Source organism: Salarias fasciatus, chromosome 20, assembly GCF_902148845.1.
Source record: "Salarias fasciatus chromosome 20, fSalaFa1.1, whole genome shotgun sequence".
Lineage (NCBI taxonomy): Eukaryota > Metazoa > Chordata > Actinopteri > Blenniiformes > Blenniidae > Salarias > Salarias fasciatus.
In genome coordinates this window covers 20,004,918-20,026,732 of record NC_043764.1, presented here as the reverse complement: position 1 = coordinate 20,026,732, position 21,815 = coordinate 20,004,918, and the positions used below count along the sequence as shown (strand labels likewise).

General features: G+C 43.4%; 2 protein-coding genes and 1 non-coding gene across 8 annotated transcripts in view; all 3 read left to right on the top strand.

The window, feature by feature from the left end:
• Window positions 1-717: 717 nt before the first annotated feature.
• On the top strand, window positions 718-790 carry trnak-cuu (transfer RNA lysine (anticodon CUU)). The gene has a single exon. It is a non-coding gene; the product is annotated as a tRNA-Lys (tRNA).
• Window positions 791-1,966: 1,176 nt separating this feature from the next.
• LOC115407544 (protein kinase C-binding protein 1-like) lies at window positions 1,967-20,977 on the top strand. Of its 5 annotated transcripts, none has more exons than XM_030117920.1 (21): window positions 1,969-2,207; window positions 2,300-2,535; window positions 7,473-7,543; window positions 7,967-8,124; window positions 9,899-10,042; window positions 10,853-10,966; window positions 11,075-11,167; window positions 11,398-11,485; window positions 11,574-11,629; window positions 11,714-11,791; window positions 11,895-12,010; window positions 12,106-12,581; window positions 12,706-12,819; window positions 12,906-13,061; window positions 14,670-15,182; window positions 16,542-16,916; window positions 17,025-17,167; window positions 17,293-17,373; window positions 17,456-17,534; window positions 17,797-18,036; window positions 19,733-20,977. In XM_030117920.1, exons 2-21 carry the CDS (start codon window positions 2,522-2,524, stop codon window positions 19,909-19,911), a joined length of 3,288 nt encoding a protein of 1,095 aa, XP_029973780.1. In that variant the 5' UTR covers window positions 1,969-2,207; window positions 2,300-2,521; the 3' UTR covers window positions 19,912-20,977. The 5 variants fall into 5 exon arrangements, with proteins under 5 accessions (XP_029973776.1, XP_029973780.1, XP_029973779.1 ...); XM_030117919.1 differs by having other exon boundaries at window positions 9,821-10,042; XM_030117916.1 differs by having other exon boundaries at window positions 1,967-2,207; window positions 9,821-10,042; window positions 10,853-11,167.
• A 174-nt stretch (window positions 20,978-21,151) lies between these two features.
• Window positions 21,152-21,815, top strand: part of LOC115407527 (death-inducer obliterator 1) — a 31,019-nt gene continuing 30,355 nt past the window's right edge. Inside the window, exon 1 of one of the 2 annotated variants that reach the window (XM_030117893.1) lies at window positions 21,152-21,213. The gene's annotated coding sequence lies outside the window, so the exon portion shown is untranslated. The remainder of the gene's footprint in view (window positions 21,214-21,815) is intronic. The other variant, XM_030117892.1, reaches the window with a different exon arrangement.

Genomic DNA, 21,815 nt, shown 5'->3' with positions numbered 1-21,815 from the left:
AGAAGTGGAATATGAGAGAATTACAATTACAATTTAAAATGTTTTTTTCTTCGAGGTAACACTTCCTTTGTTTACAAAATAAAATTAAAGATTTATTCAAGCACTTTTTTCAAAACAATTTTCTTGTCATTTTACATAATTGGTCTTAAAAAACCTCAAAAACAAAATAAAACCAAAAAAATACACCAAGGATGTGTCATATAGTCCTTTAACAGTTTTGCAGTCATTCAAAGTCCAATAAAAAATATTCACAAATTGAACACTTTAACTTTCAGTTAGTTTTGCATGATATAAGACTTTGAGGATTCTCAATTTGTAATCAGTCTGTATAGATTATGTTCCTTTTTTCACTTGACATGCGCATTTAAATTTTATTTTTTGAGTGAAGCAGGAAGTAGAAAAAGGTCAGCAAGGTGAGACCCATTGGGCGGGAGTACTCGTGCTTTGAGAGGTAAACCCGCTTTCTGGTTAATAATACAATAGAAATGTGTAGCTTGATTCTTAAATCAAACGATGATTGTTCAAAACCGACTCCGTTTTGCTTTGCTTGAACCACAGAAGACATTTCAGGGAAAAGTTACCTTCCGTCAGCAAAGTAGGACTGTACTTCAATTTTGAGATTATTGACCACGAGAGGGCAGTAACACATTAACGTAAAAGAAAATACGTGTATGATGTCATATCTGTACGCATTCATGATCTGCATGTCTATCAGCCGCCCGGCTAGCTCAGTCGGTAGAGCATGAGACTCTTAATCTCAGGGTCGTGGGTTCGAGCCCCACGTTGGGCGCTTCAACTTTTTCTTTTTTCTGCGTGGTTGTGACTGTTTTATGATCACTTCTCCCCTGATATTGTGACTCTTAAATTTTGCAATGTGCAAAGATTAAGTGCAATGTTTCAATCATCTGCGAGTGTGAAGCAATTAATTCCAATAATGACACCCTAATCCAAACTATATTCAGTATAAAAAAACTGAGAAAAGAATACAGCATATAAAAAATTTGAAAGTGCACAAACAGCAACACCAATTATTGAAAATAAATAGTCATGCAAACAATGTCCAAGCAGTGCAAATATGTAAGTCAGTATTGTCAGTTATTCAATCTTTTTGACAGTGAAGAAAATTTTATACAGGATCATTACATTTAGGAAAAAGAACTACTGTAGTGGTGAAGCTGCCTGTGTGAAAAGGTGCTCTGACGTCTTTACAGACTGTGCAGATTGTGATGGAAAGGATGGTGGAGTCAACCGAGATTAATAATGGTTTGTTCATTATCCACCTCGCCACCACGTCTTTAAAAGCGCCTGGTTTGAATAGTGTATGTTATTTTGGTGTCCAAAATAATAGAAGCGCTACTCTATATTGTGCTGATCTCTAGCTAATGTGCACCGCAATTTGAAATGGCATTGTCTCCTAAACTAGTCCAAATAAAATAGTAAAATAAGTAGTAGAGCCAAGTTTTCTGTATTCCCTTTACACGTACGATGTACACACTGGTATTAGTACTCTAAATTTTAACCTCACAGTTAAAAGGAAAACCGAACAAAAAATAGTCTTTTCTGAATTTGACTTCACAAATGATTCAGTCTTTGCGCATTTCTATATTTCTAACATTGTCATTAACGTTGATCAAAGTGATACATTTTTGTTCCACTAAGTATCAGTATTCATTTTCAATTACTTTTTTCAGGATGACGTATGAACATGTACTTTTTATCTAATTATATTTTAGTACACCTTAATGATCGCATTATTGATTCTATATTTATTTGGCTGGTTGGCTCTGAATAGCTCATTACTTTTTATGTCGAGGCACACAGCACCAGCGCTCCACCGTCACATGAGCAGAAACTGTTTCCTCATTAAATGGGGCTTTCTTTCATTTTCTTTTCAACCCACTGTGGATGCATGTATAATGATATCTTTTTATTTTCGTTTTAGCTGTGTAATCTTATTGTTTTGCAGACTGTGTTGCCGAAATAGGTGAAGAGCTGTAGCCTCTCCTTTCTGTACAAACAGCCAGCAGGGAGGGAGGAGTTTAAACAAAGGCCCTCTCCACATAAAAATGGAGGCTTGTGCAGAGAAGCCATGGTGTCCAGCTCCCAGCCCTCTACAAGCTGTCATTTCTGCTCCTAAAACCTTCATCTAAGCCAGCTGCCGGCACATTCTTCTCCTGGAGGCTTCAAGGCGTTGTTAAATGTGGTTTGTATGTCAGAAATCTTGTATTAATCAGGTTGTTTGGTGGTTTTAGACCTAGCTCTGTGCTTATTTTTCTTCCCCTGTCTCTGACTCTCACAGTGCTGCCCCTGCCTGCACTGAACAAAGATAATTACTCAGGAAACATTTCGGCCAATCAGGCGCGGCCTTGCATCCTGCCTGCGAGGGAGGCAGCCAGTCAGGATCTGGCTAACATCGCCGGGGCCTGATCGCCTTGCTTGAAGAGCGGAGCCTTCCCCGGCTGAGGGCTGAGAGTGTCCTCCATGTTTTATAAGTGTTGACATAACAGTGTGTCAGGCAGCCATGCATCCACAGAGGTAAGCTCTGTCTTTTTTATCTCAGCCTTCTGATAACGACATGGCTTCCTCGTTGTTGTTGTGGTGACTGTTGGTTTCTAATGATGAATATTCACACCTTAAAATCAGTTTAGTGTGCAGCAGCAGCAGCAGGAGGAGGAGGAGGAGGAGCTGGGGTGGATTGGAAGGCCTCGTCAGGCCTCCGTGCTCCACGGGGCTGTGAGGGTGGGGGGTTGGGTAACGACTCTCACCCTTGCTCTCTCTCTTATGTCTCAGGGTCACATGCGTGCCCTCAACAACCGGGCCGCCATACAGGAGGCAGAGTGGACCATGGCAAATCCTTTTCCTTTTTTATAATGCAAAGGAGAGCTGGATTTCTAAATGGCACCCACATCTCTCTCTCTCTCTCTCTCTCTTTTTTTTTCCTTTCTGTGGTGGCAGTCTTGTGTTGTAGCCTGGCAGAGAAAGAATGGGGGATGGGCAATGGACTTAAGAGGACGAAGGGGGGGGTTATTATGTACCCTTTGTAAGTGGATTGGTTCTGTGTGGTTTTCTCGTGTCATGCCAGGCCGCTGAAAAAGAGGCAGGGGCAACAGATGTGCTTGTTAGGAGGGCAGGACGTGTTCACTCTAACATGTCGGCCTGCTGTATCTTCTGTCAAGTGTATTGCTGACTTACTGTACGAGCCACAGGGCCAATCCTCTTCCTGTTTTTCCAGTCTAATCCTCAGAAATAAAATGTGAGAGCTCTGGTTACTTCTGGTTGGAGTCACAGGACCGGAGTGGACTGCCCGTGTCGGGTTGTGAAACTGCTTCCTCCACTCGCTGTCAGGCAGGGGCCATTTTGTGTCAAGGAAACTCTCCCGAGGAGAACTTTAGCCTTTCTCCTCACAGTCCAGGACAGGCAAACAGCAGAGTTTACATGATTTTATTGTGAACTGTGAGGCGCTTCTCCTCCCTCATGTGTTTGATCGCTTTGTTTTTCACTTTTTGAAGTAGTTACGTTTTAGTTCTGGAGGGTTTTTTTTTTTTTTGGCCCTCACACAACGCGGGAATTCCAGCGATCGACACTCAAGACACCATGTTGTGTAAATATTAGTGCAGGATCATGTAAATGTAACCACACGAAGGCCAGACGGGCTTTTATTCTCTCCATTAACTGAGACAAATCATAGGGCTTCTCCTAATGCTGAAATGCGTGTGAGCAGAATCAAAAATGAAACTGAAGCAGGATAAAACAATCACAGGAGGCTTGACTTTACTCAGAGACTCTGTGTTGCATCATGCAGAACTGTTTCAGCAGTTTCATCTGCGTGGGGGAAACAAAGAATGTATTTTCTCTCCTGTGGCGGGACACAAGGCATTTTTCATCTAAGCACAAGCCAAAAGAAAGAGTAGCGTTACAATCGGCGTTTCCTCTTGGAAGAATTTACTCTTTAATGTATTCAAACCAAATCTACAGTTAGGTTATGCTGCACCACAAATCCTGTGAAATCATGTACCGTGAATGTAGCATCAGTGATTTGACGTTTTCCAACAGCTTTGGTGCTTTGAACGAGACGTATGGGGCCTCATTTCCAGGCTGTAAACGGGGCACCAGAGGTTAAATAGTTCAACCGCCGAGTTGTACCCGACAGCCGTTAATATAATCTCCCAAAAAAGGCCTTTTTAAAAAATCTCCCCTGCTTTATACTGTCATAATCAGGAAGGACGAGGTAAAGTGAAGAAAAATAAACCGTCTAATGCAGGGGGTGGGGTGGTGGGGGGGGATCTCTGCATTGCAGCAAAAATGCTTTTTAAGAGGAAGAGGGGAGCCTGCACACTGTGATCTGTGTGGCACAGCACAGCCGACCAATAATGTTCCACCCTGTTGGCCCTTCAGCCAATTGCAGCTGCAGTGGAGGTTAAAGATTGACAATCGGAAGGAGAGCAGCAGGGAGAGCAAGGGCCTTCTGGAAAATTCCACAGCCATCTTTGATTCACCCTGTACAGCCTTGTATAAAATCCAGGTCAAACCTTTCTTTTATACACGTTTTAATGTGCGAACTAGCAATGTGCTTTATCTGCTGATAACATGTGGATGAGTTGTGCTAGAACCGACGTTTTCATGCCGTTAAATGTTTAATTCTTTGAAATGTTGCCATCTTCTCCTCCTCTTGCTCCTGGGGAGAGAGAATGTGAGCAGTGTGTTTCTGCATGTCACTGTTAAGTGTTGTGAAAGCTTGAAGCACCTCGTCACGTTGCAAGTCTGACTAATCCCAGAGGCTTTTTATTGTTAAGCATTGCAGTTTTCAGTGGCATTTCCAGTGCAGTGTGACGACCACCGCGCCATGTCTGCATTGAACAGCGTTCCTGGATGTGCAGTCCGAGCCGTATGCCAGATATCTGTCTGCTCAGGGTGTTAAAATCTGATCGTTCATACAGCGGGCGGCTCTGCCAGGGTCTCACTGTGGTTTTGCAGTGTTGAGCCCTTTCTTCCTTGAAAATGAAATCTAATTACTTGATGGCAGCAGTATTCACAGGAAAGGAGGGAAGCCAGGATTTAAGTCATTTAAAAAAAAAAAAAAAGAAGCAGCAGATGAGTGTCTCACTTTACTGGATTTCCCCGTGATTTCCTCTGCTGTCTCTCTCCTTGGTGTCAGCGGCTGCAGAGGTTTCGCTCTCACGTATTAATGTGTTTCTTTCATTTAAAAAAAAAAAGAAAATGTTGGGACTGTAATCTCCACAGATCTCTCTGGTCCTCCTGCATGGATGTGCCAGTGCCTGAGTCTGAGCCTTGGAGTGGGGGATGGGGGAGAGGGGGGAGGGGAGCAAGCTGTGGCCTCCATTTTCTGTGACGGGAGAACCCTGCTCGTCTCTCACAGGAGTGGAATCCAAAGGCATTGACTCATTGTGTTTCCTTTTTGTCCATCAGGTACTACAGTACATGCAGAGAAGGGGAATGCGGTCAGTGTTTTCTTGAACCTGGTCTCTCTGGAATATATCTCAGAATCTGCTGAGGATTTATTTGCCTAACTCTTCTTGTGTGGTGGTGGATCACTGCTCCTGATCTGGCCGAGCCCTTTGGATCATCATACGTTTTTACTCCTGGCCGTCTTGTCTTCCTGCTAGTTGCAGCAGAGCTGTTTTAATGGTGTGTGCGTTTATACACACACACACACATATTCAGGATTGTTGGGCAGCTGCGAGTTGCCTTGTGGTGGCGAAGGTTCTCTCTTTTTCACATTTTCAGGGCCGTGGAGGGACTCGGCCGGCGTTTTTTTTTTTTTTTTTTTTTTTTTTTTTTCATTTTCATGTGGGCCTCGTTTGTTCGCTCAGTCCGGAACAGGAAGGCCCTGGAGGGCTCGGGGCGTGTGTGTGTATGTGTGTATGTGTGTGTGTGTGTGTCTGCGTGTGAGTGAGTGAGACTGTTGGCAGGCTGAAACAAGATACCCAAATGCCATTTTTTTAAAAGAATCTCAGCTCAACTCATGCCTGTCATGGTTTGAACTCAGTGATATATTTCTATTTTTATCAGCATTTTGTGATTTACAAAGTCTTGATCGTGAGCTGCAGTGTTTGTAACAGCTTTGAATTGACTTGTTTGTTTGGATGAACAGCTTTATTATTTCTTAAACATCTGGGCTGTGTCTGGATATGTGATATCTTCGTGAGCACAGGCTGATGCAATCATTTGCTCTCCTTATTCAAAGCTTTTCAGGAGAGGACTTTTTTTTACTGCTCCCTTCCTCATCAGTGAACTGACATTTGATCAGTTTTGTGTGGAATGTCTCTTTCAGGACAGGGTAGGAGACACAAAGAGCATTCTTTCAGTTTCTGCAAGGAAAAAAAAAGAAAAAGCGAAAGACCCTATCCCACAAATGCCGCTGACCTTTGAGGTGAAGCTGAGAAACACACCGAGCTCGCTGGAAACCAGAGCTGCAGCCAAATCTGTGAACTGGCGAAGTGTGTGACCTGTCAGGGGTCTTGGGCCGCGTTTGCTTCTCTGCGCTTGTGAATAAAGGCAACATCCTTGGAGTGGGGGGCCTCTGTTGCTCTGACAAAGGAGGAGCCAAACTTTCAAAGACCTTCATTTATTTCCAGACTTCTTTCATTCTCACCGTTCCTTTTTCTTTCGGATGTAGTCAGACGCCTCAAAGAGCAGAAACCCATAAAACTAGATTCCCCCCCCCCCCCAGTACCTGACGTGTTCTTTCCCTTTGTGTTGACATGATAATTAATGCAAGTTTGTAATCGGATAAAAAAAAAAAAAAATCTGATCTTTCTGGTTGTGTTTGGACAAGAAATTTCAGATCTTTTTGGCTCAAAATATTCAGACCAACTATTGTCTGAAGCTTATTAGACGGGTCTCTTGGCGTTGGTCTCTAAGAATGGGCTGAAATCCTTCGGGGCTCCACTGTTGTCACTGAAGGGGCTTGAGCCGTATCAGAAACCTATAGCCTAAGTTAATCACCATGAGAGGCCATCCCTGCAGTGGTTTCTTGTTACTGCAGCTTTGACATAAACAACACACTGCACTGATGATCAGGACTGAAATCTCGCAATCCTTGCATCTTCTTAAGATCCGTGTTGCAGTATAATGTCATTTTAAAAAAAAAAAAAAGGTCTTACGTGTTGTTGTGAATATCAACTTCTGCTCAGACGAGAGGAGCGTTGCCATGGTGATTGTTAACCGTTCTCGCTCATGGAACATCGGGGAACGTTCTCACACTCGATTGTCACAGATACGGAAATGATTTGAACTTGCTGCCATAAAGTCGGAAGATGTGGTAAAATCAGTTGACAACAATAACAGTGGAAACCGGCGGAGTCCCTATTGACAGATCCTCGGGGACGTGGGCGCCTTAGGTGGTGTTCCACTTGTTTACTATTACGCCGATGTGGTTTCTGAACACCCTTTCTGACTTTGCGTTTGCCTCTCTTTCTGTCTCTTGTGCGCTCTCGTTCGGTGCTCTGCAGTCTGGCTGAGGAGGAGATAAAGACAGAGTCTGATGTGGTAGAGGGGATGGATGCCTCCGCGCGCTCCAAAGGTAAGCCTCTCAGGCCTTGTATTGAGTGTCAGGCATGTTGGACAGCCGAGTTATGGGCAATACGGAGGTTATTCACATCGTTTGCAAGTCGCAAGAGTATCGTGGATTCAGCTGGTGTCTTAGGATTGCAAAGATAATCTATGATGCCTGACTGCCTGTTTGTTTGTGTGAAAAATCAACACAATGCATAGTAAGTTTAGAAAAAGCCTTGAGGCTGTTTGCAGTGGTGGAGGAGTAATTTCATTTTTGTCAATGGAACTGGAAAGTGATTGCTGATCATACTGAATGTTAAAGCTACCATATTTGCAAAATGCTTAAAGCCCAAAGCCTGGAGAATGATCAAAATAATGCATCAAATTTTACATTTTAACTCCAACTTTCATTTGGCTTTCTACTGATTGTCTTTCACACTTCCAATTCCAGACCCACCGGGGTTGGCAGAACGGACGGCGGGACCACAGAAACGAAAGGTGTCGAGTCCCACCCATTCTTCCAATGGACACTCTCCCGCAGACACCTCCCCCAGCCCCCTCAAGAAAAAGAAGAAGCCTGGGGCCGTCAACAGTAACAGCAAAGACCAGGTAAGGACACAAGCAAGTATGTTCATCTCAGAATCGAGCAAGACTTCATAATTAAAAACAAGTTTCTATATAACCAGAGAGGTGCTGGCCACATTAGAAATGAGAAGTGCAGTATGATGCTGCCTATTTCTTAGTTGAAATTGGGTTGCCCAATGGTAATACACCAATTTTACACTCAAATGGCAAAAAATGAAGCAATAGTGAAGTGGTGTCCAGTACTGATCCTGGGGTCGGCTGTACTGCATGCTTTAGATGTCTCCCTTCTTTAATAGATGTGAATTTAATGATGCTACATGACAAAATTTAAACTTTCTCTGTTCCTGGGTTGAAAGTGTTTTTATTCCTGTTTGCTTGTGTTGATCGAACACAAATAAGTCATAGAAAAACACTAGTTTTTCCACATTAAACGTTGCTTTAAGGACCAGGGCCATGACACCTTTGATTTTGCCCATTTTCTGCAGTTTTTATTGTGGATCGGGGGAGGCAGGCCTCGTCTGCCTCTGCCACGCTCTGCTCCAAGCCTATATTGTGCCGTCACTATGCTTATAATAGCGCAGCGTGACATCTTCAGTCATTTCAGTGGTTTGAGGCGATTGGTTCGTGCTCGGGCATCGCTGAGCGGGGCGGTCTCGACTGATGTTGGAATCAACAATTATTTGTGAAGAATATTTTTTCGAAATAAAAACAAATTTATGCCATTTGTTTGCTTTATTCACCTGATAATTACACCAAAAGCTGCGTAAATGGCAATTTTTTTCCCCCTAAAAATCAATTATTTCATCACCTACGACACAAAAGCAAAGTTTGAGCATCATAAGGTGATCTTGAAGTGAGGAAAATGTAACTTCCACCCAGAAACAAAATGTGCGTTACGTTGTGTTAAACCTTTATTCAGTTCCTGAGATCCTCTGATGAGGATCGCCTTATTGCAATCCAGCATGTTACAACAGGAAGAGACCTCAAACATGCAGACCACAAACCCTCCAGGACCAGGACTGGAAACCCCCACTTTAGAATATTTTGTAAGGAAGCTGTGTCACATTTCTTGATCAGCTCAGATGCACTTTGTATATCCCTGTTTATGATTACTACTTAAATATAACTAACTACCAATTGATTAATGCTATTTGGTTTTAATGTGGTGATTTCCTAATGTTGATCATGCATGATAGTTAAAGGTAATTTTAGCGATGTTAGTTTTAATATTTGATCATTATTTGCCACAAGTATAATTTGTGCTTCATGATTTTATTAGAATGGTTTGGTTCTCTGGGGAAAGTTGAATCTTACCACTGTGCACTGTGGTGAAAGCTCATTGCAAACTGAACTGTGAAACTGAATGAATTCTCTTGTATTCATTCAAGTTTTACATGTGAGACTCAAAGTTTGGTACTTTCCAGAGAACCACATCATGTGTTATGTTTCCCGTTTCAGGGAAAGTAGAACTATTTTAAAGGTTGCTCAGTAAAACCTGCTGGGTTAGTTTTGGTGACAGTTAAACCTGTCTTGTGGCTCGATGCTGAGATAACTTACTCACTTGCCTCAGACCAACCTGGCGTTGGACGTATTGTGTGTGTTGCTTACCCTGCTTATCCCACCTCACTTTGCTGCCTTGTTTCTGTTGCACTGCACCTTTTTTTGTGTTCCTGCGTGTTTTTTGAAACCTGCTCCCTTGTTTTTCTTGCCTGCATTTCAGTCAGAGCTAAGACATGGTCCCTTTTACTATATGAAGCAGCCAGCACTCACCACAGACCCTGTTGATGTTGTACCGCAGGACGGCAGGAACGACTTCTACTGCTGGCTGTGCCACCGCGAGGGTCAGGTGCTCTGCTGTGAGCTCTGCCCCAGGGTGTACCACGCCAAGTGCCTCAAACTACCAGCCGAGCCCGAGGGCGACTGGTTCTGTCCAGAGTGTGAGGTATCTCGTTGAGGATGTGTATGTGTGTTGGTGGACACAACAAAGAACCGTTGCGTCGCACGAGCTCACAGTCACTCGCGTGTCAAAGCTAATGTAGCGCCGGGAAAGCTTCGTGTCGCGTTCGATCCGAGAAACCTGCATATTCCCGACCTTTTCGGACGGGTGTGTGCAGGTTATATTGCTCGTTCTCGTTGAGAGATATCGGAAGATTTTCGTTTGGACCGGCGGGCGGGGGTCTGCAACCTTTGTGACCAAAAAGAACATTTTTCATGATTTTCCACCAAATGAAATTTGTCTGGAGATGCAAAACTTTCTTAATGATCTGAATGAAGAAAAAACATCGAAACAATGTTGCTATGCATACAGAAAAAAAAGTTGCAATAATGAAGTGTCACAGGTAGCATTTAGATCTTTTAAGTTTTTTTTTTTTTTCCTTCCCCCGATGGATTTTTTTTCCTTTCAACTTATTCAACAGTTTTTACCCTGGAGATTAGACCGTTTTTGAAAATCGTTGTGGAATGCAAATATTCAGAAAACTCAGGAAGTTGCTGCAGAGGAACTGAAGAGACTCGTGTGACTCCAGAGCCGCAGGTTGCAGATCCCCGGTCTAGATCGACGCAATTAATGTGATGAAATGTATGACGAAATTATTTGCAGAAGAGCATTTTTGAATATACCAAGTGAGAAGATTGCAGTTAAGAGGAATTTACCAAATAATAACTTCTAATTAATATGTTTTTTGTTTTTTTTTGTTTTTTTTTTTGGTGCCATCCAACTGTTCTTTAAAGAATAATTTCATTTATTTTGCAGAAAATTACAGTAGCTGAATGCATTGAAACTCAGAGCAAAGCAATGACAATGCTGACGACAGACCAGCTTTCTTACTTGCTGAAATTTGCACTCCAAAAGATTAAACAGCCTGGGGTAAGGATGGTTTCTGAGTCCTTTTCATGTCCAAGAATGTTTCATGTTCTCACAAAAAAAAAGTCCAGTAGGTTTATCGATGATGCTTGTGTGTTTTGTTTTGGACAGACTGAGCCCTTTCAGAAGCCCGTGTCTCTGGAACAGCACCCAGACTATGCAGAGTACATCTTCCACCCTATGGACCTTTCTACTTTAGAAAAGGTACCGGCCCTTTAAATTTTAACAGCACAACACAAGTGCCAGTGAATAACACGAATCACGACAAAATACAGAGATGTGCTTCAAAATACTAACTTTAAGTAACAACAAGCAGCATTGAAACATATTTATTGTTCTACTGAGCCTATTATGATGTAGTTATGAAACGCAACTGAAATGAGTGAATGTTACGACACTTTCAGTGTTCTGAATCGTTTCGACTTTTTCAACAGAATGTCAAAAAGAAAATGTACGGCTGCACTGAAGCTTTTCTAGCTGATATGAAATGGATCCTACACAACTGCATCATCTATAATGGAGGTAGGAAACATTGATATTTACATTATTATGTCGTCTACTGTGCTGATTTATGGCACAAAATGGATTCTAAGCTTCAATTTCGTTCCAGGTAATCACAAATTAACAGCCACGGCAAAAGTCATTGTCAAGATCTGTGAACATGAGGTAAAAACAAACAAAACTTTATTTGCTTTATGTTTTTAATCTTTGGATTTTTTTAATACTTTGCCTTTTATTTTGCATTTTCAGATGAATGAGATCGAGGTGTGTCCAGAGTGCTACCTGTTTTCATGCCAGAAAAGGGAGAACTGGTTCTGTGAGCCATGTGTAGGTTATGTTTCCCAATATCACACACTTAAACCAAATTCATGAGTTTTGCTTGTATTTCAAACCTCTGAAGCATGCAGTCACTTCATGTGTTGTCTTATAGAGTCAACCGCACCCTTTAGTGTGGGCCAAGCTGAAGGGCTTCCCTTTCTGGCCGGCTAAAGCTCTTCGTGAAAAGGACGGGCAGGTTGACGCTCGCTTCTTCGGACAGCACGACAGGTGAGATTCACCTGTCGTACCATGAAGGAAAGTTGATCCTGAAGAATTGTTCGTCAAATCATTTGTTGTCCTTCTGTGGCGCTCCTTCTCTAAAGAGCCTGGGTTCCCATCAACAACTGCTACCTCATGTCCAAAGAGATCCCCTTCTCTGTCAAGAAAACAAAAAGCATTTTCAACAGCGCCATGCAGGAGATGGAGGTCTACGTGGAAAACATTCGCAAGAAGTTTGGGGTCTTTAACTACGCACCCTTCCGCACTCCCTACACGCCGAACAACCAGCTGCAGATGCTGCTGGACCCCTCCAACCCCAGCGCCGGCGCGGTGAAGACCGAGAAACCGGATAAACTCCGCTTCAACTTCGACATCACCGCCTCCCCGAAGATGGTCCTCAGCAAGAGCTCCACGCCCAGCGGCATGAGCCGGCGGGTCTCAATGACGGACATGCCCCGGTCTCCCATGAGCACCAACTCCTCAGTTCACACTGGGTCCGACGGGGAGCAGGATATGGAAAAGGCCAGCAGGAATCCTGCCTTCCACTACAGCACCGGTGAAGAGTCAATGGACTGTAGTGGTAAATACTTTTGTCAACTTAACTCGATATTAAATACAATGATTATACTTTCAAACTGATCAGACAACTTTCACATCAAAGAATTAAGCATCCATATTTATGTTTCTGCTATTTATTATTCCAGCCTCTCCAGTCTCGGGGAAAGCAGTGACTGGCAGCCCGAAGCCCCCCAACCCCGGACTGGTACCCAAACAGGAGAGGACTGCAGGCACAGGGAGCATCCTCAACCTCAACCTGGGTGAGTCCCAAATACACAGATGAATGAGTAATATTCAACATGCTGGTAATTTTAACTATTTGTGATCACCTCTGGGCTCCGTTTAGATCGAGTGAAGGCTGAAATGGACCTGAAGGAGCTCAGTGAAACTGTGCAGCAACAACAACAGCACCAGCAGCAAGCAGTGTCGGCTGCAGTCCCAAACCCAAAGAGACCCATCAGAAGTCTGGACAAGACGATCGAAAGCTGCAAGGCACAGCTCGGTACAAACGCGCTCACTTTCATGTTGTGTTAAGGGTGTCAATTGAGAACACGCTGTTGCTTGTTTCCAGTGGCTGCTTGCATGAATAATTTTAATGACAAGATTTGAAAACTTCCATTTACTGTGGTCAACAGAAATAAATGTAGGGCGAGGCGATATAGCCAGAAAATTAAATCTCAACTTTTTTGGCTTGAAATCCGATAAACGATTTTAATAGATTTTTTCTGTGTAAAGAAACACAAACGTTTGTCAAAAATAGGACCTTTAATTGAATGCCAAAACATCAGCATTTAACTGTATAGCCAATATAGTTATTACTGAGGTAATTTTAACAAGAACACTTGCATAGGCACTGCATTGAAATAAATAAAAGGAAAGCTGGAGGAAAAAAAACAGTTAATAAAAAAATCCCACATAGATAAAATCTAAATAGGTTCAAATCCCACACAGATCAAATTTAAGCGCCAACAAAACACGCGATTTAAGTTTCATTTTTATTTTTATCATATTTGCGCTATTTATTTCATTTTGTGCCTTATGTCAGCCTTTTCCTTTTTATTTTTCCGTTAATTCGGCCGAGTGCATGATGGCAAAAGATGAGTAATGGACCGTGTTTCACCGTCAAAAGCGCAGCGGCCGTGTGCGCTTTTAATGACGCTCTGCACGAGCGCGATGTGGGATTCTCGGGGCGCCGGGAGAGATCCGGCCGGGATGGCTGGGGGAGGGCGTTTAATCCCGGGAACCGAACATGAACTGACACCGTGCATTCTCTGTGCCCGGCTGGGGGCAGGAAAGACCGAACTGAACGCAGGTCAATTTTGAGGTCTGACGCTGGACAACGCCGGGCCCCCGAGGACACGCGGTGCGTTGACGCAGCGAGTCTGTGGTGGGAAGGACGGACTTCCGGTGACGCTTAGCATCATGGATCCTGTTGAGTTCGCGGCTTGGAATTATTTGATCAATAGAGCCATACAACGACGCCGTCGGCGGACAGTACGCCGTGCCGGGGTGCACGATATCCAGAGACGGTCGGAGTTTGGTGAGTTTCACCATTTGCTCCAGGAGTTGCGCCCCCCTTCAAAAATTCAGATTTCCCAACTTCAGCGTCGGCCGCAAAAACACCAGAAAGCCCCGACGCGCCACAAAAACGCCTCTGACGCGCCGCCGGGATTTTCACCGCCGGTGACCGCGCGTTCCCGCGTTTTTCAATTATATTTGGACGCTAAAACGCAGAAATCATTTGGCGGTGTGAACGGGCCTTAACTCTTGTATTCTTGTAAGAGAATGTTGACTGTAGTCTGTGCTACAGCGCCAGTCCTCCTGGTATGGCGACTGTGTGTATTACAGGCGTCCGGTAAAAATGGCGGAGCGACAGAAAACATTGAACTCGATGTTGAGATTTAATTTTTTTTCACATCGATTGAAAAAATAAAATCGAATTAATTCGATATATCGCCCAGCTCTAGATGAATGTAGTGAACAATTCAGAAGAATGATCCAAAACTACACTGAAAAATAAGTTTCAAGCTACAACCAAAGGAAGATCTCATCATTCTTTGTTCATAATACATTACGAAACCTGCAATAACGATTTCGTGTGTCCCCACAGGGATTGATGAAATATCTGAAGACGTGTACAAGGATGTGGATCACAGTGACTCGGAGGACTCAGAAAAGTCAGACTCAAGCGACAGCGAGTTTCTCAGTGACGAGGAACATAAGCCAAAGAGCGCCACCCCAGACGAAAAGGACAAAACAGAGAAGAAAAGGCCCAAAGGAGGCTCGGAGAGAGAGAATAAAGAAGGAGTTGCACAGACAGGGGATAAAGGCACCCCTGAACCCCTGCTCAAAGAGAAGCTCAGCAGCGGTGGTGCAGACCGAGACCACCAGGACAAACCCAGAACACCCCAGTCTCAACCCCTCGCTGAAAAGGCCAAAGTCCCCGAGGAGGTCAGAGCACCTGCCGCCACATCGGCAGCTGAGCAGGACTCGGACTCTGAAAGGGAGCTGGTGATCGACCTGGGAGATGAACACGGAGTCCGTGACTCCAAGAGAGCCAAACGAGACCCCGGGTCCTCCGGCGCCAAAGCTCCCAAAGAATCCAACGCCGGCAAGTTGGAAGGTGAGGATGAAGTTGAACTGAGTGTTGTGTCGCTTATCTGACAGGAACAATCGTTTCAAAACAGTAAAGATAACAGTCTCACACACACACACACACACACACACACACACACACAAAGTGAGGCTCAAACTACTGAGAACGTCTCCCATTTCCATTACAACATGAATTATTCACCACACGTTCTCTGAGGTGTTATCTTAAGAATAATTTCTCAGACTGTCTTTGTGGTTCTTTTTAAATTTCTTTACAAACAATAGAATGTTTTTTTTTTGTTTTTTTTTTTAAATACTCCCATACGCCCCCTGCAGCATGTGACCTTTGATTTTGTTTTGGCGTCCACTGGTAAAGTTTCAGAACCTCATTAATTATTGAATGCCTGAACTGAGTACTTCAGACTCGTAAAGCAGGTCAACAAATGCCAGCAGGAATCATTATTCAGCGGCTCTGAACTGTGTTCAGTTCAAAACATTTCTAATTTGATTTTGATTATAACTATAATATCACTCAAAAAAAGCTGTTTCACTACAAATGGAAAGACGGTAAAATTGAAGATTCATTGTGCATTTTTTAACTCTGGCCATCAGGAAACTTCACTTACAAAGTCTAGAATAAGTGTGGGTTGTGTCACGTCTGTGGTGAAGTTTCCCCCCTGTGGCCATTAGCCAGCGAGCCTGTGAGTAGAAATGTTATCTTTTAGGTCATTTGGCAGTCGGCACCAGGTGGAAAATGTTGATTTATGGAAAAATGGGCAACTCCATCAAAGTGAAACAAAGTTAAAGAGGCGGACATTTACGACTGGACAGTGACCCAAAGCTGACAAACCGCTTCTAAAAATGCCTCGGAACTGAAAATGCTCCACAAGTGAAAGTAGGTCATGAAGTGACGCAGCCTGGCTACTGAAAGAGTTTGCCAAAGTATACTTCTTTTAATAAAGTTTTGAGTGTTAATGCTGCTAAACACTGCCTGCAGTGTACCCAAACTTAAATTCATAATGTAAAATCATTCATTGCATTTTAAGTGCAGAAATATTGTGCAGGAAAATTTGATGAAAGAAATAATTTACATTTTGCTTTGTGTGTGGGATTGTCATAACTTCTCTTCCAAAATAACATTGAGAAATTTTCTGAAACTTTCACATTAACGTTTATCATTTTTAGTTACATAGAGAAGGCTGAAATTCATTGACGAGTATTTTTTGACGTTTTAAGTCACTTAATGGGCGCAATTATGATTCAGTAGGTTTGTCAAGATGGTTTGCAGTGCAATTTTTCTTTTATTTTTTTTGTGAATCTCTTGGGTTGAAAGTTCTAGATTTAGAGGTCCAAAAGTACCTCAGTCTGAACCTTGTTTCCACTGCAGCTTCTGCTCAGCCCGGTGCCACCACCACTGCCAGCGGCTCTGCCAGCGCCCCCTCTCCTGCCGCCACCACCAGCACCACCACCACCACCACATCTCCGGCACCTGCAGCCGTGAAGAAGCAGCGCCCCCTACTGCCCAAAGAGACGGCCCAGGCTGTGCAGCGGGCCGTGGTCTGGAATCCCACCAAGTTCCAGACGTCCTCCCAGAAGTGGCACATGCAGAAGGTGCAGAGGCAGCAGCAGCAGCATGGCGAGAATGCGACTGCGCAGACGCAGGCTCCGGGCCAGGCGCAGACCCGCAGCCCCCAGCAGCCGCAGTCACAGCAGGGGAGCGGCTCCTCCAGCACCCGCTACCAGACCAGACAAGCAGTCAAGGGTACACACCTCCCCGTCATTAGATAGCTCTGCTGAGCAGGCCGCGTGGAAGCGTGTGCAGCAAGGTGTCATTTGTTCCTGACTGTTTTCATGCTGTCATCCTCCACAGTGCAACAGAAAGACCCGCCTCAGGGTGCGTCCTCGTCAACAGCTGGCCAGGTCACATCTGGATCCTCCCTGGTATCGGGAGACCTGCAGATCCCCACCGTCTCGGCAGATGTAGCTGCAGATATTGCTAAATACACAAACAAAGTGAGTTAGAACCTGACACTGATGAAAGGCAGTGATCATTTATTGTGGCTGTTTTAAACCGCATTTTCAAAAGATGAAATAGTACTTTAAACTTTTTTTTTTTTTTTTTTTTTTAAACGTTGCAGATCATGGACACAATAAAGGGGACAATGACTGAAATCTACAACGACCTCTCCAAAAGCACATCAGGGAACACAATTGCAGAGGTGAAATAACATTTTGACAGTGTGCTTCTGATTGTGCCTTAACACTTTTACTGAGGTAGAATCACTGTGTCCTTGACTACAGATTCGACGGTTAAGAATAGAAATTGAAAAGCTTCAGTGGCTGCATCAGCAAGAGTTGTCAGAGATGAAGCACAATCTGGGTAAGTTATGTTTCCACAAAAGGCACGTCTGATTCACCACATGATTATATTTTTACAGCAGTGGTGTCAAACTCGTTTTACTTCAGACACATGCGGCCCGGTTTGGCTTTGAGTAGCCAGATCAGTACAAGTTAAACTCATCATTTTTACAAAATCATAAGAAGATGAACATTTTAAAGAAATATTAAGTGCATTTTTAAGAGTGTTTTTCTTTTACATGTTTGGCTTGAGTCTGAAGTTATTTGTTTCCGTGTAAATGCAGAGCTGACGATGGCCGAGATGAGGCAGAGCCTGGAGCAGGAGCGGGAGCGCCTTGTGGCCGAGGTGAAGAAGCAGATGGAGCTGGAGAAGCAGCAGGCGGTGGATGAGACCAAAAAGAAACAATGGTGTGCCAACTGCAGGAAGGAGGCCATCTTCTACTGCTGCTGGAATACGAGTTACTGCGACTACCCCTGCCAGCAGGCCCACTGGCCAGAGCACATGAAGTCCTGCACGCAGTCGGGTAACTTAAACGCAGCCTACTCTCTCAGTGCGTTCATCTCTCCAGCAGAATCGACCGGCATCGACAGCCAGTGTTAATGAAGCCATAACATCTGTATTTTATTCATGACTGGCACGCAGATGTAGAAAGCTGTCACATGAAGAACTCTAATTGATTCACGGCATGACTAGGTTGATGTGGCCTGATTTTAGAAACTACTACAAACTCAGATCAAGCTGCTGAAGACATTGTGGAAGTACTAATAAAATGTCCACTGACCAGTCTTTTCATTCACTTTGCTTCAGTCGTACAAATCTCATTATTTCAATATAAAAAAGTTTGAGTTTTGAAACTTTTAAAATTTTATGTAAGAGTATTACTCTTAACTTTTGAGATTAGCCAGAATTTACTTCTTGAAACCCCACAAAGTAGAAATACAGTGTATTTTATTAGTTTGTAAAAGCACATTTTCCACAAAAGGTCTGTCATTTTCTCTTGTATTGAAATAATGTCTCATTTTTAACTCATCTGGCATATGCAGCTTTGATGTTTTCTGTAAAACTCAAGTTTGTATAACTACCAGAACTCATAGGCCGGTGTATAATGTCCATCGACCTTAAATGGTTGTCGAAAATGACATTAAAGGTATACTGGAGGATTCTCTGCCGATTTCGTACAACATGGCCGATTTGCCATTTTTGGAGCACTGCGCATGCGCGGCTCCCTCCGCATGAAGACTGTGGGAGCGCGCACGTCAGCCGCATGTCAGTTTGTTTACATCCGCGGGGCTGGAGCATCGTCTTTCCGCATAGGATTTTAAAACACATTTGTAATTATGTCGGACTCTTCTTCCAATCATACATCAGAATACGATCCGTAAAGTAGTTTCTTACATGTTTATGCAACAGAAACGCATTTGAATGGGATAATAAGCATGTTACCTGTCCAGCAGAAACTTCCCCATGTCGTGATCAGTCCTAAACCCCATTTGTGCTTTGAATGTCCGCCACCTCGTAAAGGAATCTCCCAGTAAAACACGCGTTTTGTCCTTCTTTTCTATGGCCTTTCTTCTATCCTCTGGGAGCTTCGTTTGGAGCCCGGTTTTATCCAATAATAACTCGAGAGCGGACACGCACACGGGCCGTGAGAGCGGGGGGGGGTCTTGTAGCCACCAGCCCGGAACACACCAGCCGTTCGGGAAACCTCCCGAACCTCCCGGTGGCCACCCGGCCCCTGTTCAGAGGTGTTCGCGAGGGGAACAAGCCGCTTCTGCGGCTTCTGCGATGGTCGCTCCTGCTGCATGTCACTTCCTAAACAATGTTCTGCGCATGAGCGGCTTGAGACAAGCGCGCGCACAGAGGCAGCGGCTCGACATAACACATCATCACGCAAACGCGTTCCCACATTGATTGGCATTATGACTGCCCAATCATAAGTTGGAACCATACAATTCTGATTGGTTCTAAGAATCCTCCAGTATACCTTTAAATTCTAAACCATGTCCTGGGAACATGACTAGATTCCTTCCTTTTTGTACATTTCTACTTCAAATATTTTTCTTTCTTCTGCTGTCTGTGTTTATTTTACTCTTTGCTGAGAATCATTTAATGCTCAAATATATATGGTGACTTCATGGAGGATGCTGATCATATCATCATATCAACCCAGACAGATACTGTTGCACATGGTTTCAACTCATTTTGCGTTTCCCTTCCAGCCACAGCCTCCCAGCAGGAACCAGAGGCGGAGCCCAGCTCAGACCCCGCAGCAAAACCATCAGGCCTCTCTCCCGCCACACAGACCCTGCCCTCAGGCGCTGCATCCACAACAGACAAAAGCAACTCCCCCACATATATGGACAAAAGCAAGGACAGTGCTGGTGTTACTGTGACCTAACTACAACACTACAGGCTCTCTTTTTCTAAGGCCACTGTTTGGCTGGTGGCCTGAAACCTGGTGCTCCATGGCCTGCACCTCTGTGACAAATCACTTTTTTTCTCATTCCTGTTTGTGCATCTGCTTGGTGGACTTTTTTTTTCTTTCTTTTTTTTGGGTTCACAGTTTCTATGTATAAGTTCAAGTGCGTTCACCATGTGAAAGTAGTTTGTCTCAAGACGTAAATGTAATTCTGTATGTTTTCAAACTGTAAAATTTATGTTTGAGCTCTGTTACCACTGTTCCAGCTGTGAGCATGATTGTATCAACCCACAGAATATTTCCTACATTACCAACTTCAGCACTGCTCTACAGACTTGTTGGCTGTTTTATTTCTGTGGTTCGTTCTCCATATTGAGAGACAAAACACTTTCAACAGTCTTCAACGGCGAATATACGTTTATTATGGTGCCATCAGAGATCTTTTCAGTTATGCAACTTCCACCCATCATCTCATCCACGTCTGCATCACGAAAGCTGAGGCATTTTTTGTAATGCAAGTTCAAAGATTACATTTCAACATTGTCGTCTTTCTGTTAGTGGTGGGCTTTTTTTTTCTCATGCCAGTTTTGTATTGCAGCTTCACATTGTATAGGCCTACATTAAAAAAAAATATCGGATTTATAAAAAAATATAACTAAAAAATTTAAACTGTACAAAGTTTTTTTTAAAAAGAAAAATACCTGAACAATATTTATAGTGTTATATGTTTTTATAGTATGTTTATTGAAATCACATTTCTATGTGTCTAAAAGAAGAAAAAGTTATTTGAAAAGTTAAGTACTTTTCTTTGAATGTCAGTTCTGAGCAAAGACTTTGTTGAACCGGTTATCCAAAGCTGATGTAAATCCTGGTCAGACTGTGTCTTAAGAACTGGGTGGACATAAATAGAAACTGCGTTTTGGCTGGATATTATTTCCTGTGCGCATGTCTGTTTTGAACTTGTGTCTTGTTCTTGTTTACATATTGTACATAAAGTAAATGGAACCGTGAAGAGAAAAAAAATAAAAATGCACTTATTAATGTGTTTGTGTATATTGTTTTTTTTTTTTCAATTCTTTGGTCTGTCTGGAAAATAAATGACTACAAATGATAAAAGACTACAAATCCCATCAAACACGAGACGGGATCAGGAGACTCCGCAACTCTTGAGCCAAGTCTCGCGAGATTACTCATCAACAAGGTAAAGAAAATGGAAGGCTTAGCGAGCCGAGTGGCTAAGCGAATCATGCCGTAACAGGAAAATAACACGTTACACTGAAGGTACGCTCTCTGCATTGGAGTACAGGCGTGCAGCCTTTTTATTCTCAAAGCGGTGCTGTTGAAGACAGTTAGCTTTAGCGGCGTCGTTACCGCCTGGCGAGGCGGTCGTTACAGCTGTTAGCTAGCTGTTAGCTGAATTAGCTACAGACAACAATGTCGTCCACCAGCGGTAACAGGGCTCCTCCAAACACTTAACTTGCGTACTTTTTGGTGTAGCTCAGAGAGGACGTCTCGTGTCACCCCTGACGGGGAAAATATTCAAATCCGCTGTTCATATCTAATGTTAACACTGCTCTGACTCGTGTACGAGGCTTTGCATAGAGAGTTTCACTTTAGGCTACAAATGCTGTGCTCAAGTGCTGGCTAATGTTGGATAACATTAATACTAACATTGGAAATCTGGCGATTCGTGAGTAACTAATAAGGGATAAAAAAAAAAAAAGCAACCACATACTCAGGAATCACTCATTCACCCAACATTTTAATCATACAACTAAACTTGAAAGGCTCGTGCCAAATCAGCTCTGGAACACTTTAACAAGCAACTAACACTGAACCTTTGTCCTTTTCTGTTTTTTACCACAGCCTTTTTTGGAACTGTT

Coding starts and splice junctions, on each gene's coding strand:
- LOC115407544 (XM_030117916.1), top strand. Junction 11,630..11,713: donor TCAAGATCTGTGAACATGAG/GTAAAAACAAAC, acceptor TTGCATTTTCAG/ATGAATGAGATCGAGGTGTG. Junction 15,183..16,541: donor CAACGCCGGCAAGTTGGAAG/GTGAGGATGAAG, acceptor TTTCCACTGCAG/CTTCTGCTCAGCCCGGTGCC.